General features: G+C 41.1%; 1 protein-coding gene across 1 annotated transcript in view; it reads right to left on the minus strand.

The window, feature by feature from the left end:
- Positions 1-8,644: 8,644 nt before the first annotated feature.
- The window catches only part of LOC126947030 (60S ribosomal protein L7a-like), a 428,366-nt gene continuing 421,232 nt past the window's right edge, over positions 8,645-15,778 (minus strand). Inside the window, exon 2 of the mRNA XM_050777721.1 lies at positions 8,645-9,533. Within this exon, the coding sequence (XP_050633678.1) occupies positions 8,711-9,511 (801 nt within the window). The 5' untranslated portion in view covers positions 9,512-9,533 and the 3' untranslated portion in view covers positions 8,645-8,710. The remainder of the gene's footprint in view (positions 9,534-15,778) is intronic.

Raw genomic sequence — 15,778 nt, forward strand, 5'->3', positions numbered from 1 at the left:
GTAGTTTTCATATGCACAAGCCTTGCATATCTTTGGACAGATTTATTTCTAAGCAGTTGATATTTTTGATGCTGTTGTAAATGGTATTGCTTATTTAATTTCCAACTGTTGCTAGTATATGCAAATAGCATTGACATTTATATATTGACCTTGTATTCTGTGATCATGAATTATCCAAAAAACTCTGAGAACTTGGTGGTGGAGACTCACTACAGGTGCCTTTGTGGAATGCCTGCCAGAATGTGCAGTACCACCTTCGCCTTAGGCCAGCTCTGTGACAGTGGAATTTATCCAGTGTTAAGCACTCAGAGCTGCATAGTCAACATGTCATCATCCTGCAGCTTGGGAGCCCTCCCCCACCGAGAGCTGAGACAGACATAGAGAGGGATGAGACCTGGAGACAGACATTGAGAGGGCACTGGTCTGTACACACCCCTGCTCAGGAAGCTCCTTGTTGGTTTTTTTTTTTTCCATTCGGTTAAATGGCTCTTGCTATTGATTGTTGAATTCCTTGGCCCGTCCTACAAATGTCAGAAACAGCAGAGAATAGTTTTGAAATTTAGACTTGCAGGGAGCTTATAATCTGCATGTAATTATATATAGAACCTATTAATATTATATTTAATTCTATATATTTTAAATATGTATATAAAATTAAGTTAGGATATGTGTGTATATAAAATTCTACTGTAGGTGAAAAAGATGTTATTACCCTTTTTAAAGCTGCCAACCAAATGATGGTAGTTTATTATTTCATTAAATAAATATGCAAAATTCTGTTGGCCAGGCACTGGAATGTTCAAGACAGCTCACACTGTGGTGAGCAAGGCATTCAGCAGCCAACAGTTAAAAGCATCATTTGATGATTGCTAAGAGAGAGAAGGCAGAGGCTGGGAGGAGCACTATCTAAATCAGCTTGGGGAGTCTAACACAGTGTTCCAAAAGAAGGGAGGCTTGAGTTGAGTCCCAAAGGCAGAATAAGAGCAAAGCAGCAGAGGAAGAGATGGACGTTTCAGACTCACTAGAGGCAGGAGTGTTGAGGTCTGTGTATCGGGAGGATTGGGATTCACCGGGTATGGCTGTGGGAAGAGATGGAAAATGAGACTTTAGAGCAGTGGTCCTCACATTTAGCTGCTTTAGAACCACCCAGGGATCTGGTCATACATAAGTTTCTGGGCTCCGTCCCAGAGTGTCTGGGTCAGTAGGGGTGGGCGGGGCCTGGGAATCTGCATTTCTGCAGATTCTGACAAGTGATGCTGATGCTGCTGGTGCAGAGACCACACTTTGAGAACCACTGCTGATTTAGAAGGGAGTCACTGAAAGCTCAAGGCCCATTCCCAGTCAAGTCTCTTGACCATGGCTTCATGGCCTTGAAATTCAGCGCTCAGGGTAAGAGTGGATCATGCTAAGAACAGCAAAGACCGGGGTAAATTTAGTTCCCTCCCAGCAGTCCCGTCTCTGCTGTGCTGGGTACCTGGCCTTGAAGCTTCCTTCCTTCTTAGTTTTTCCCCGGTGACCCTCTAGGACACATGCTATGTTGCTGTTAGTCTTTGGTAGTTGCCCTCTCTGGCAGTTGGGTGGGACAAGTCATCCTTTTTACTACAGATCATCACCAGCTGTGCTGGGTTTCTGCCGATTCCTGAGAGCACACTGTCACCTTGTGTTCGTATGTGGCACTGCAGCTAGGTGTTACCTCATAGGGGCTTGTCTTCACAACTTTATCCTTTCAGCAAACATTTAAGATATCTACCATGGCTGGGCATGGTGGCTCACAGCTGTGATCCCAGCACTTTGGGAGGCCGAGGCGGGTGGATCATCTGAGGTCAGGAGTTCAGCCTGGCCAACATGGCGAAACCTCATCTCTACTAAAAATCCAAAAAATTAGCCAGATGTGGTGGTGGATGCCTGTAATCCCGGTTGCTTGGGAGGCTAAGGCAGGAGAATTGCTTGAACCAGGGAGGCAGAGGTTGTAATTCCAACACTTTGGGAGGCTGAGGCGTGTGGATCACCTAAAGTCAGGAGTTTGAGACCAGCCTGGCCAACATGGTGAAACCTCGTCTCTACTAAAAACACAAAAAATTAGCCGGGCATGGTGGTGGGCACCTGTAATCCCAGCTACTCAGGAGTCTGAGGCAGGAGAATTGCTTGAACCCAGGAGGCGGAGGTTGCAGTGAGCCAAGATCATGCCATTGCACTCCAGCCTGGGCAACAAGAGCGAAACTCCATCTCAAATAAATAAATAAATATCTACCATAATCCCTGAAGAGCACAGTAATTTTCAGGTCCAGGCCTCTGTGGGGCTCTTTGGAGATAACAGCACCATCCCTGAGGCAAGGTATGGAGCAAATTTGAGAAGCAAATTTTAGGAAGAAGTGAGTTGGGGCAGTTACTGCTAGCTCTAGACAGTTCAAGGGAACGTGGGTCCAATATATATATATATAAATTATATATATATATATAAAATCAAGAGAAGCCAGAAATTTAAATCTTGGTGTAAAAATTACTGATTTTTAAGTAAAGTGAAATATTTTCCTTTTTTTTTTTCTTTTTTTTTTTAGATGGAGTTTTCACTCTTATTGCCCAGGCTGGGGTGCAATGGCAAAATCTTGGCTCACTGAAACCTCCACCTCCTGGGTTCAAGCAATTCTCCTACCTCAGCCTCCCAAGTAGCTGGGATTACAGGCATGCAGCACCACACCCAGCTAATTTTTTTTTTTATTTTTTATTTAGTAGAGACGAGGTTTCACCATGTTGGTCAGGCTGGTCTCAAACTCCGGACCTCAGGTGATCCACCCACCTCGGCCTCCCAAAGTGCTGGGATTACAATTGTAAGCCACGGTGCCCAGCCAGTGAAATGTTTTTCTAAGTACTAAGCGACAACATTGCACATCTACAGGCTACGTTGGGCTCACATCCTGTTATTTTGATCCCTTCTTGGTGCTTTAATTCCTTTACATAATTTTAGAGCAGTCTCAAGAAGGAGAGAAGGTAAATGCTGACATTTGTGGATACGGTGGTGTGAAAACAGGCCCACCTCTCATGGGGCTTTTGGCCTACTGAGAGGACACAGGCATTAATCAATCAATAAAGGCCACTAGTGAGTGAATCATTACAAATGTAGATGAGTACTCCAAAGGTAATCAACAGTTTTGTAAGAGCTTATGGAAAGGAAACTGACCTGAACTAGGGGCTCAGCAAAGATTTCCCCTGCTTGTGCAGTGGTCCGTGGCAATACTGAACGTGGAACAGAGGCCAGTGTGGCTGGAGCAGAGACAGTGAAATGCAGGAAGAGGCTTAGAAGGTGGGGATGTCAGGCATGAGACCATGTAGGGCCTTGTAGGCTCTGCTAACGGTTTGGATTTCTATCTTAATTCTCAGTACACCACTGTGGACTGCTACTCTCAATTTTAATTTGAGTTTCTTTATAGAGGGGTTCTAAATATTTGTAAGGATTGGTATTTCAATGACTTTTGTTCTTTATTAGAGATCTTTCAAAGGATCAAGATAAAATTTTTATTTATAAATTATATATATTTATAAATGTATTTATGTATTAAATGTATAAATTATATATTTATAAATTTTCATATATGTGTAATAAGGCTCATTCTATCTTACGATTACCATATGAGCCCATTGGATCCCTTTATAATCTAAGCTATCTTTTCGGATCTTTCTGTACATGTTAAAATATTTTGCTATTTTATCATTCTGTGAATTATTTCATCATTACTCAATAATTCCAAGCTACAATTAAAAAATACAAAAATAATAGGACAACAGAAGAAAGATGAAATGCCTAAATGGATAAAGTAATTGTGAAATAATAATTATTAATTTAGCCTTCAGTTTTCTTGTTGCATTGTCCAAAGTATTGCATTGTCCCTCAAAAAGGTATAAAATAAGTCTGGAGATACTATCTTTGGAGGACGGTTTTAGTTTTCTTTCTGATTAAACTTTCTATTTTGAGATCATTGTAACTTAACATGCTATTGTAAGAAATAATACAGAAATCTCAAATGCCCTTTAGTTTCTCTCAGTAGCAATATCTTGCATAACTCTAGTACAACATCATGACCAGAAAATTGACATTGATACAGTTCGCCAATTTTACACTTTCAGTTTTCACTGGACAAAGTAGATCAGGGGTCCCCAATCCCTGGGCTATAGACTGATATTGTCTCTGTCCTGTTAGAAACAAGGTTGCACAGCAGGAGGTGAGTGGTGGGCAAGTGAGCGAAGCTTCATCTCTATTTACAGCTGCTCCCCATCACTCATATTACTGCCTGGGCTCTGCCTCCAGTCAGATCAGCCATGGCATTAGATTCTCATAGTAGTGCAAAACCGGCTGTGAACTGTGCATGCGAGGGATCTAGGCTGCGTGCTCCTTATGAGAATCTAATGCCTGATGATCTGAGGTGGACCTGAGGCAGTGATGCTAATGCTGGGGCTGCAAATACAGATTAACACTAGCAGAGAGGTTTGACTGCACAGAGACCATAATACATTGCTTGTGGACTCATATCAAAACCCTATCAGTGAGCGGCAAGTGCCAATTAAGCTGCATCTGGTGGCAGGCTTTATAGTGATAACTGAGTTGATGTACTTCAATTGTACAGTTGCATCTTGTGGCAGGCTTTATAGTAGTAACTGAGTTGATGTACTTCAATTGTACAGTTGCATCTGGTGGCAGGCTTTATAGTGGTAACTGAGTTGATGTACTTCAATTGTACAGTTGCATCTGGTGGCAGGCTTTAAGTCAGAATCCCGTACTTACTTTAGTCCTCACGTGGAGTGCGTGGCCTGCAGTCCTCTTTCCCACACTACACACTTGTCTCAGTCACAGTTTTGGTAAGCCCACAAGTTAACCCAAACCAAAATGAGTAAAAAACAAATGTCACTGGAAAACTTACTTGAAAAGGGGAAAGACCCAATGATGACACAACGGAATACTCTAAGACTGCAAACAGAAAGAAAGCTGCATTTAAAAAATACCACGAGTCCTACTTAAATTATGAGTTCATTGCAACAGGTAATTCACGTTCTCCAAGCCCGCATTGTATATTGTATGGCGACCGGTTATCCAGTGAAGACATAAAACCTTCAAAACTGCTTTGCCACATGGAGACCAAGCACCCTGCATTTAAACACAAGCCTTTCGAGTTTTTCCAAAGAAAAAAAAGCGAACATGAAGAACAGAAGCAATTATTGAAGGCCACACTTCATCAAATGTGTCTGCACTGAGACGGAGCGTCATTCTTAGTGGCTAACCACATTGCTGAAGCTAAGAAGCCCCTTACTGTTGAAAAGGGCTGATCCTGCCTGCTGCTAAGGACATTTGTCATGAACTTTTAGGAGGGGCTGCAGTTTAAAAGCTGGCATGTGTTCTTCTTTTGTTTGGTTCCATAACTAGAGGCATTGGTGAAATAGCAGAGGGTATTGAGGCACGATTGTTAGAGAGGATTAATGAGTCACTGTAGTACACAATCCAGGTTGACAAGTCTACTGATGTTGACAACAAGGCAACAATATTTGTTTTCGTGTGATATATTTTTTAAGAGGATGTGCATAAGGATATGTTTTGGGTACTTTTGTTGCCAGCCAATACCACAACTGCAGAACTATTCAAGTCTTTGAATGATTACATATCAGGAAACTGAATTGGTCATTTTGTATCAGTTTATGCAAGGATATAGTGGCTGCCATGACTAGACGGCTTTCTGGTTTCACTGCTTGGGTCAAAGAGGTCTCTTGTGAATGTGAGTCTATGCAGTGTGTCATCCATAGAAAAATGCTGGCTAGCTGAAAAATGTCACCTGAACTTAACGTTTTGCAGAATGTGATTAAAATTATCAACCACATTGAAGTACATACCCTTAACTCACATCTGTTCACTCAGCTCTGTGAGAAGATGGACACAGAGCACACACGTCTTCTCTTATACACAGAAGTGGGATGGCTTTCTAAAGGTAGATCACTGGCCAGAGTTTTTGAGTTACGAGCCGCTCCAGAGATTTCTTTTAGAAAAACGGTCACCATTGGCAGCGCATTTCGGTGACACAGAATGGGTCTCAAAACTTGCTTCCTTGTGTGACGTATTCAACCTGCTCAACGAACTCAACCTGTCACTTCACAGGAGAACAACAACTGTGTTCAAGTCAGCAGATAAAGTGGCTGCATTCAAAGCCAAGCTGGAACTATGGGGGTGACAAGTGAACACTGGGATTTTTGGCATGTTTCAAACATTAGCAGAGATTTTGAAAGAGACTGAGCCAGGGCCTTCTTTCTCCCAGCTGGTGCGTGATCACCCATTTCGGTTTTCAAAAGAGTTTGAGCTTTACTTCCCAACCACAAAAGAGCCCCAAACTAGGGAGGAGTGGATCTGCAACCCATTAGTGAATAAGCCAGGTAAATCAACTTTGTGCTAAAAGAGGATCAACTGCTTGAGATTGCAAATGATGGTGGCCTTAAAAGTATGTTTGAGACAACTTCAAGTCTTCCTACGTTCTGGATTAAAGTCAAAGTGGTAGCCTGAGATTGCCACAAAAGCACTGAAAAGCCTGCTTCCATTTCCGACGTCCTATCTTTGTGAAGCAGGTTTTTTTTTTTTTTTTTTTTTTTTTTTTTTTTTTTTTTTTTTTTAAATTTATTTATTATTATTATACTTTAAGTTGTAGGGTACATGTGCATAACGTGCAGGTTTGTTACATATGTATACTTGTGCCATGTTGCTGTGCTGCACCCATCAACTCGTCATTTACATCAGGTATAACTCCCAATGCAATCCCTCCCCCCTCCCCCCTCCCCATGATAGGCCCCGGTGTGTGATGTTCCCCTTCCTGAAGCAGGTTTTTTTGTAGTGACAGAAACCATGATGAGATTATGGAGAAGTCTGGACATAAATAACACACTTCGGGTGTTACTGTCTTCCATCACCCCCAGATGGGACCATCTAGTTGCAGGAAAACAAGCTCAGGGCTCCCACATATTCTGCATTATGTGAATTATATAATTATTTCATCATATATTACAATGTAATAATAGTAGTAACAAAGTGCACAATGAATGTAATGTGCTCGAATCATCCCCTCCCCATCCCCGCAGTCTGTGGAAAAATGGTCTCTCATGGAACTGGTCCCTGATGCTAAAAAGGTTGGGGACTGCTGACATAGAGATTAAAATTTTTTCATGTCCACTATAATGGTGAAAACAAGCAAATTGATGGAGAAAGTCATTTCACAATTTTGTTACCATTTTCTAACTTTGCAAACGTTCAGCACACTGATTAACTTCTCTAAGCCTCAATTTTCTCATCTGTAAAATAGGTAGATTAGTAACTACCTCATAAGGTTTTAGAAGGATTGAATGAGATAATGCCAGTAAAGCCTTTAGCACAACACCCGGCACATATGAAGTATTTGACAAAGTTATGTCCTACAACACTTAACTGTGCACTTTACTCTTCATGACTGTGTTCTTTTGGGATAATCTGTCAGGGCAGGGGCAGAAGAAATGGTTACAGAACCATTTAGCCTTTATCTCATTTACCTCTGAGCTGCTTGGAATTCCACTTCCTGAACTCTGATCATCTTGGGAAACAGAAGCAACAATAGCATCCTCTGAAGAGCTCAGTCATTGATAGGCAATGGGAGTGTTTATCACATCTTTTTCTTACAGTCTCTGAGTGCAGCTTCACAATCCTTTACTGCATCCTTAAGCCAGATGTGTTTTGGAATTTGAAATTCACAGAGAACAACTCCCAGACAGTAGGACTGAATCTTGATAAGGAACTGGAAGCATATACCAAACTGTATTTCAGAATTTTTCTAAATTATTGCAGTGTGCTTGCTTCTTCCTACCTTTTGAGTACGATTTTCCTATGGGGATCATCTTATGCGTCTTATCACTGTGTGTTAGGTGTGTGTGTGGGTGGGTGGGTGGGTGGGGGAGCGTGCAGATTGTCTCTTTAACAGTGCTCTAATCAAAAGGAGTAATATTTAAGGAGCTGCACCCAAATGAACCACACCAAGGCATCTCATCTTCACCTGAATCTGATTTAGATGACAAGCTCCTGGACTTCAAGCTGATGCTTTAATAGTTTGAGACTTGGGAATTTTAGGGGTGTGATTTGAATGTATTTTGCATGGCTGATGGCTAAAATAGTACTCATAGTCCTCTTCCAGAGCAGCAGCTTGAAAGAGCTTCCACTTCACAAATTCCCAAAGATTCAATGTATAATGACATCAAATTAAGGAAGTTTATTCTCTTCGGATGATTGCAAGCTGGTTTATTCAGTAGAAATAGAAAATAAGATTGTTTTCTCCCTTTTCAAAAGAAATTTTGCTGCAGCAGATATTCCTGTTACACAAGTGGAAATTGTGTTGGTTCATACACAATTTTTCCCAGGCACGGAACCATATTAGTGTGAGTAGAATTTAAAACATCAACAGGATGGCTACTACTTAGGCAGGAACCTTTTCAGCTCAAAATAAAACTAGGCCTGTCTTGAGAGCAGTTCCACCAGCTCAGACTTCCATTCCATCTACACAGTCTCTGGATGCAATCCCGAATTTCCACATTATGGTTTTTTTTTGGTTGGTGTTGTTCTTAAGCTTTTTACATTTTTTATATTTGTACTTTATTTATTTTTTTTTGAAGGAAAATTTGAATTTTAATTATTTTTATGTACAGAAAACTCAACAGTGTACGTTTAACCCAGCTTAGTGGCAAGTTCTTTAGCCTTTGCCTTTTCGAGCTTGGCGATACGAGCCACAGACTTGGGACCCAGGACATTGCCGCCCCAGTGACGGCGGATCTCATCATATCTGTCGTTGTAATTGGTCCTGATAGCTTCCACCAGCTTAGCCAAAGCGCCTTTGTCTTCCGAGTTCACCTGTGTGAAGGCGACAGTGGTGCAGGTCTTCCTGTGGACTAGACGGCCCAGTCTGGCCTTCCCCTTGATAATGCAGTAAGGGACCCCCATTTTACGACACAGGGCAAGCAAGAAGACAACCAGCTCGATGGGATCCACGTCATGTGCAATCACCACCAGCTGAGCCTTCTTGTTCTCCACCAAGGTGGTGACGGTGTTAACTCCTGCTTGAAGGACAGGTGGTCTTTTAGTGGGGACATCCCCTTTGCCAGCAGCTTTCTTCTCGGACCGGGCCAACAGCCTCAGCTTCTTCTCTTGTTTTGTCTCTGGTCTGTACTTGTGGGCCAGCTTAAGCAGCTGAGTAGCTGTTTGGCGGTCCAGGGCCTGGGTAAACTGGTTAATAGCAGGAGGCACTTTCAGCCGCTTATAGAGGATGGCTCTCTGCCGCTGCAACCTGATATAGCGAGACCATTTCACAAAGCGGGTGAGGTCTCTTTTGGGCTGGATGTCCTGTCCAATGCCAAAATTCTTAGGTCTTTTCTCAAACAGGGGATTCACCACTTTCTTGGCCTCCTGCTTTTTCACGACAGCAGGGGCCGGAGCCACCTTCTTTCCCTTGGCCTTCTTTCCTTTCGGCATCTTGGGCGGCGGGAGGAGAGAGCTGTTTAATCTTTAAAAAATTAATTATAGTAATCATTCAGCAAAGTACACAAGTCTCACTTGTATATCTCAGTACATTTTTACATTTGTGTACATGTATTTAACCATACCTAAATTAGAAAGTATTTCCAACATTCCAGAAGGCTCCTTTGGGTCACCTCCTATGCAATACCACCCTCTAACCAGAAATAACCACAATTCTAACTTCTGTCACCGTAGATTAGTTTTACCTAGTCTTAAATTTCATACAGTTAGAATCACACAGTTATAATATGTACTATATTAGTCTGACTTTTAAAATGTATCTTTGATATTCCATTGCATATAAGTATGGCATAATTTATTCTATTCTTTTTTTTTTTTTTTTTTTTTTTTTTTTTTTTTTTACAGACAGAGTCTCACTCTGTTGCCTAGGCTGGAGTTCAGTGGTGTGATCTCAGCTCACCACAACCTCCGCCTCCTGGGTTCAAGTGATTCTCCTACCTCAGCCTCCCAAGTAGCTGGGAATACAAGCGTATGCCACAACCCCCAGCTATTTTTTGTATTTTTTAGTAGAGATGGAGTTTCACCATATTGGCTAGGCTGGTCTTGAACTCCCAGCTTCAGGTGATCTGCCTGCCTCGGCCTCCCAAAGTGCTGGGATTACAGGTGTGAGCCACCGTGCCCAGCTATTTATTCTATTCTTGATGAACATTTGATTGTTTCCGGTTTTGTGCTACTATGAATAAAGTTGCTAAGAACATTTTTATGCATGTCTTTTAGTGGAAATATGTCCTCATTTTTCTTGGGGTGGAATTGCTGAATAGGAAGCTTTGGGAACGTTCAGCTTTATAAGATACTACCAAACGATTTTTCCCAAGTGGTTTAACTAGTTTACACACCCATCAGCAATGTATGAGCATTCCAGGTGCTCCACATCCTCACCAACACTTCATACTGTCAATCTTACTAATTTTAGTCATCTTGTGGGTTCTAATTTGGTTTTGTTAGTTCTAAATTATCCTGTCACAGTGAATAGGCAAACCAGTCATCAACACTGTGTGGGATGTAGTTGATCTCTATGTTAGAGCACTTTTTCCCTCTAACAATTAAACATCTACCTTGAATGCTGACATGTGATTAAGGAGATGCTGAACTCTTTGGTAAGGGGATTATTATGACTGCTTGACTTGTTTTAGTTCCTCTTTATTACCCAATCTCTATTCTTGCAATGAATTGCAAAAATAGAGATGGTTTGCAAAAATCTGTCAGTCAAGACTGGCAGACTCTCAGAAGTATTCCAGAGTGGGTATGCTATAGTGACATGCTTATTATGTGTCTAAAACATTCTCTTTCTAAATATTAGGTTGAATGTATGCATTAGGAAATTGCCATTTTTGTAGGTCAAATTGGCCTTATGAGAAGACTGTCTGTTTTTGAGTTCTTGCTCACCATTGGATATCCAGGTGTCAGCATATACCTCTTCTCATTTGTGAAGCCACACTAAAATGATAGAAAGGGAATCCATGGGTTTTAATTATAAGTGTATATGTCTGTATATGTACAAACTATAAAAAGTTTGTACAGTACAGGCTATAGTACAGACTATAAAAAATGCAACCCATGGGTTCAAATTTGGCAGGATGTGAGCTAAATGTAGCCCACAGATGCATGACATTGGCTCGTGCCATTTAGAAATAATTAGAATAAGTTGTTATTTAAAAATCAGGGATTTTCACATTAATGTTTGAATTTTTGGTTTCTCTTGGAAACAAGTACAGGGCCCATACTCCCTTCTTGGAGCAACTATCTAGAACTGAGCAGTGGTTGGCCCAGATATGTGAGACATTTACTCTTCAACTCAGTTCCTATCTCCAGCCTACTTCTTACGTTTACATTCTTTGCCTGGAGGGTGGAGATAATTTGCCATGAAAAGTTCCCAGACTGGAAATCATTGTGCCCTGCATCTATCCCAGTGCAAGGATCACAGTAGATCTTAACTAAATATTTATTAAATGAGTGACTGTAGACTGGATGCAGTGGCTTGCACCTGTAGTCCCAGCACTTTCAGAGGTTGAGGTAGGAGAATTGTGAGGCCAGGAGTTTGAGACTAGCCTGGGCAACATAGCAAGATCCCATCTCTCAAAAAAAAATTTAAAAAACTTAGCTGGGCATGGTGGCATGCACCTGTAGTCCTAGCTACTCAGAGACTAAGGCAAGAGGATCACTTGAGCCCAGGACTTGGAAGCTGCAGTGAGCTATGACTGTGTCACTGCACTCCAGCCTGGGTAACAGAGCAAGACCCTGTCTCTGAAAAAAATTTAAGAACATACATATACATAAATACATAAATGACTGCAAATCCCTTTGAAGGCAAGATGTTATAATGCTCACATGTATTTCCACAAAAACACACAAGGTGGTGGTATGCTCTTAGAAATTCACATACTTCTGCATTGCAACCACAAAAGACCAACAATAATAATCCTGATTTTATTACAGGCCAGTGTTTGAATTCAGTGGGCACAAATGTGTGCACATATCTTCTAATATACTGTAATTTTACATATATCCTAATGTGTATCTATCTATACATATACAGATGTATACACATATAATTAAAATAGGTTTCAAATTAGAAGATCTATCATTGGGTTTATATATATATAATTAGCTTATTTAATTACGAGATGCATAATTTGAAGATTTTGTATATATAAAACCCTCAATATAGCTAATATATCCTAATATATTGATATGTATATCCTATATGATTGTATAGGATATAAAATAAAATATATAGTCAAAATGTATTTAAAATCAGAGGATAATACTATTAAGATATATAATCGACCAGGTGCGGGGGCTCACACCTGTAATCCCATAACTTGGGGAGGCCGAGGTGGGCGAATCACTGGAGGTCAGGAGTTCAAGACCATGGAGAAACCCCGTCTCAACTAAAAATACAAAAATTAGCCGGGGTGGTGGCGCATGCTTGTAATCCCAGTTGCTCAGGAGGCTGAGGGAGGAGAATCGCTTGAACCCGGGAAGCAGAGGTTGTGGTGAGCTGAGATCACGCCATGCACTCCAGCCTGGGCAACAAGAATGAAACTGTCTCAAAAAAAAAAAAAAAATATATATATATATATAATCAATATCTATAAAAATATACAATTCGTATATAAAATTAAGATATGTAATTCAAAATATAATTAAGATATTCTAAATAATTGAGATACATGTAAAATTGGACATATTTAATATAATTAGAATATATAGTTACATTGAATCATATGAATTTGCAAATATTCCACTGTTTTTAATCTACAAAAATGGCAGTTTTATGTGGTTGAACTTAAATTTCAAATGGGCCAAGGTTATTGTATCTGTTAGAAACAAAGCTTATCTTGTGTTCTCTTTTACTAGGATCTTCTCTCTCATTTCTCTTTATTTTTTTTCTCTTTCCTAAAACCTATGACTCCATTCTCTCTCATTTCTAATTCTAATGTCCCAAGTCTGTCAATGACATAAAAAATTGGTCCCTTATCAGAGTAAGTGAGCCAATATAACCAAGAAACCAAGGACCAACAGTTATTTTTTCCTCTTCACATGTAGGGGGTTACAGGGCGGTGTTTGTGATGGGGAGATTGTTTCATGGTTTTGTTATATGAGAAGGAAAAAAGGCCACTGGGAGTTAACAGTTTTTATGAGAAGTCAGGAATGGAGTCTGGAAGGGAGCGTGGGAGACCTCGAGGATTATCCACCTGGGATGAGACAACTCGTAAAAGCCTTGTCTCCTTCGAAGCTGCGAGCAATGGCAAAGCCTGGAGAGGCAGTGCTCACACACACGGCTGGACCAAAGAATGGCCTGAAGGGTCACAGAAGAGAGATTAAGAAGGAAGAAAGCTTCAAGGCCAGGGGCCCAGTGCAGCAGAGATGGGAACCACAGGGAGGGAACTAAACTCACCCCTGTCTTACTGTCATTAGCATGATCCACTCTTCCCCTGAGTGCTGAATTTCAAGGCCGTGAAGAGGCTTGGCTGGGAATGGGCCTTGAGCTTCCTGTGACCCTCTTCTAAATCTAGTGCAGGAGTTCTCAAAGTGGTCTCTGCACCAGCAGCATCGGCATCATCTGTCAGAACCTCAGAAATGCAGATTTCCAGGCCCTGCCCAACCCTACTGACCCAGACACTCTGGGATGGAGCCCAGAAACTTATGTATGACCAGATTCCTCGGTAGTTCTAAAGCAGCTAAATGTGAGGACCCCCGCTCTAAAGTCTTATTTTCCATCTCTTTCCACAGCCACACCCGGTGAATCCCAATCCTCCCGATACACGGACCTCAACACTCCTGCCTCTAGTGAGTCTGAAACGTCCATCTCTTCCTCTGCTGCTTTGCTCTTATTCTGCCTCTGGGACTCAACTCAAGCCTCCCTTCTTCTGGAACACTGTGTTAGACTCCCCAAGCTGATTTAGATAGTGCTCCTCCCAGCCTCTGCCTTCTCTCTCTTAGCAATCATCAAATGATGCTTTTAACTGTTGGCTGCTGAATGTCTTGCTCACCACAGTGTGACCTGTCTTGGACATTTTGTTTTAATCCCCAGTGCCTGGCCCATTAAATTTTGAATATTTGTTGAATGAAATAATAAATTACCAGCGCTCGGGCAGCAATTTAAAAAAGAATAAGAATAGCGATATGAATAATAAGTAATATTTATGCAGTCCTTCCTGTGACTTTTTAATATTAAAATATCAATTTTGTTAAAGTAAAATGTACAAACAATGAAATGTACACGTTTTAAGCATACAGTTCAACGAGTTTTGACAAATTTATGCACCCATGTGAGCACCATTACTCTGAAAACTCTGTGCCCCTTCAAAATCAATGTCTGTGCCCTCTCAACTCGAGGTAAGCATGAACCTGCTTTTTGTCATTATATGTTAGTTTTGTATTTCCTAAAGTTAGAAATGCAGAGTCACAGTATTTACTCTCTAGTGTCTGACTTCTTTTGCTCAGAATATTTTTGCGATTTAGTCATGTTGTTGTGTGTATCAGTAATGAATTCTCTTTTTGCTGAGTAGTCTTTCATTGTATGGCTATACCACAGTTTGTTTATCCATTCACTTGTCTTTGGACATTCGGATTTTTTCTAGTTTTTGGCTATTGAGAATAAAGCTGTATATATTTATTACCTTGACTTAGCCATTCTGTAATTTATACATATATTGAAATATCATGTTGTACGTTACGCATATAATTTTTTGTCACTTAACAAATAAAAAGGAATAAAGCTGCTATGAACATTTATGACCAAGTCTTTCTATGGGAAGTACTTTCTGCTTTTTAGGTAGTTTCATGTACTCTGAGCTTTACAAAACCTGGGATATCTATCAGTTAAGGGCCTGGCATATGTGGGTCTCAATAAATATTTGTTGAATGGATGGACATGTATACATATGTATTCCTATTCATTGAAAGATGAGAACACTTCTCCAATAAGTTTAGTGACTTGTCCAAGTTACATGGTTAGTTTGTGATGGATTGTTTACGACTAGGACTCAGCCTAGAGCTTCCCTGGGGATTGATGCAATGGAATGAAAATCCTGGGCCTAATGTTTTGGATAGCTGGAGTGAAGGTTTTATTGCTGCGGCCTGTAGGGAGGAGAGGGAAAGGATGGCAAGGCAGTCATAGCTGGTGCAGACAGATTGGAGGCGCAGATAAACATGCCTTCCAGGGCTGCTGACCACAGCCTCTGAGGCTGTGCACTGCCCAATTCCAGGGGCACCAGGCATGCGCATTATGATCTGGCTACTTGTGTGTGGCCCCTTAGCATCACCTGGGAGCTTGTCAGAACTGCAGACTTGCTGGCTCCACCCCAGACCTACTGAATCACAATCAGCCTTTAATTACAATTAGTATCTCCAGGTGATTTGTGGACATGTTAGAGTTTGAGAAGCCCTGAACTCTGATAGTAATTGTGCTTCCTGGGGTTGGGCAGAGTGTGGCCCTGATATCTAAATAGTGGGAAGTTGGGCATGGGGCTAGGCTTGTTTTCTTTCCTGGTCCTTCCACATCATTCTGCAGAATGAATGTTGCCTCTCTCTGTGTGTGTATATGTGTGTGAGTATACAAACATATATATGTGTATATGTCATCTGTGTGCCCAATCAATTTGAACATCACTGTTTTTTCACAAACTTGTAGGAAATGGCTCGGGGACCCCACAGTCTGATGGAGATTGAGTGGCTGAAATTCTAAGGGAGTTG

Source organism: Macaca thibetana, chromosome 2 (assembly GCF_024542745.1).
Source record: "Macaca thibetana thibetana isolate TM-01 chromosome 2, ASM2454274v1, whole genome shotgun sequence".
NCBI lineage: Eukaryota > Metazoa > Chordata > Mammalia > Primates > Cercopithecidae > Macaca > Macaca thibetana.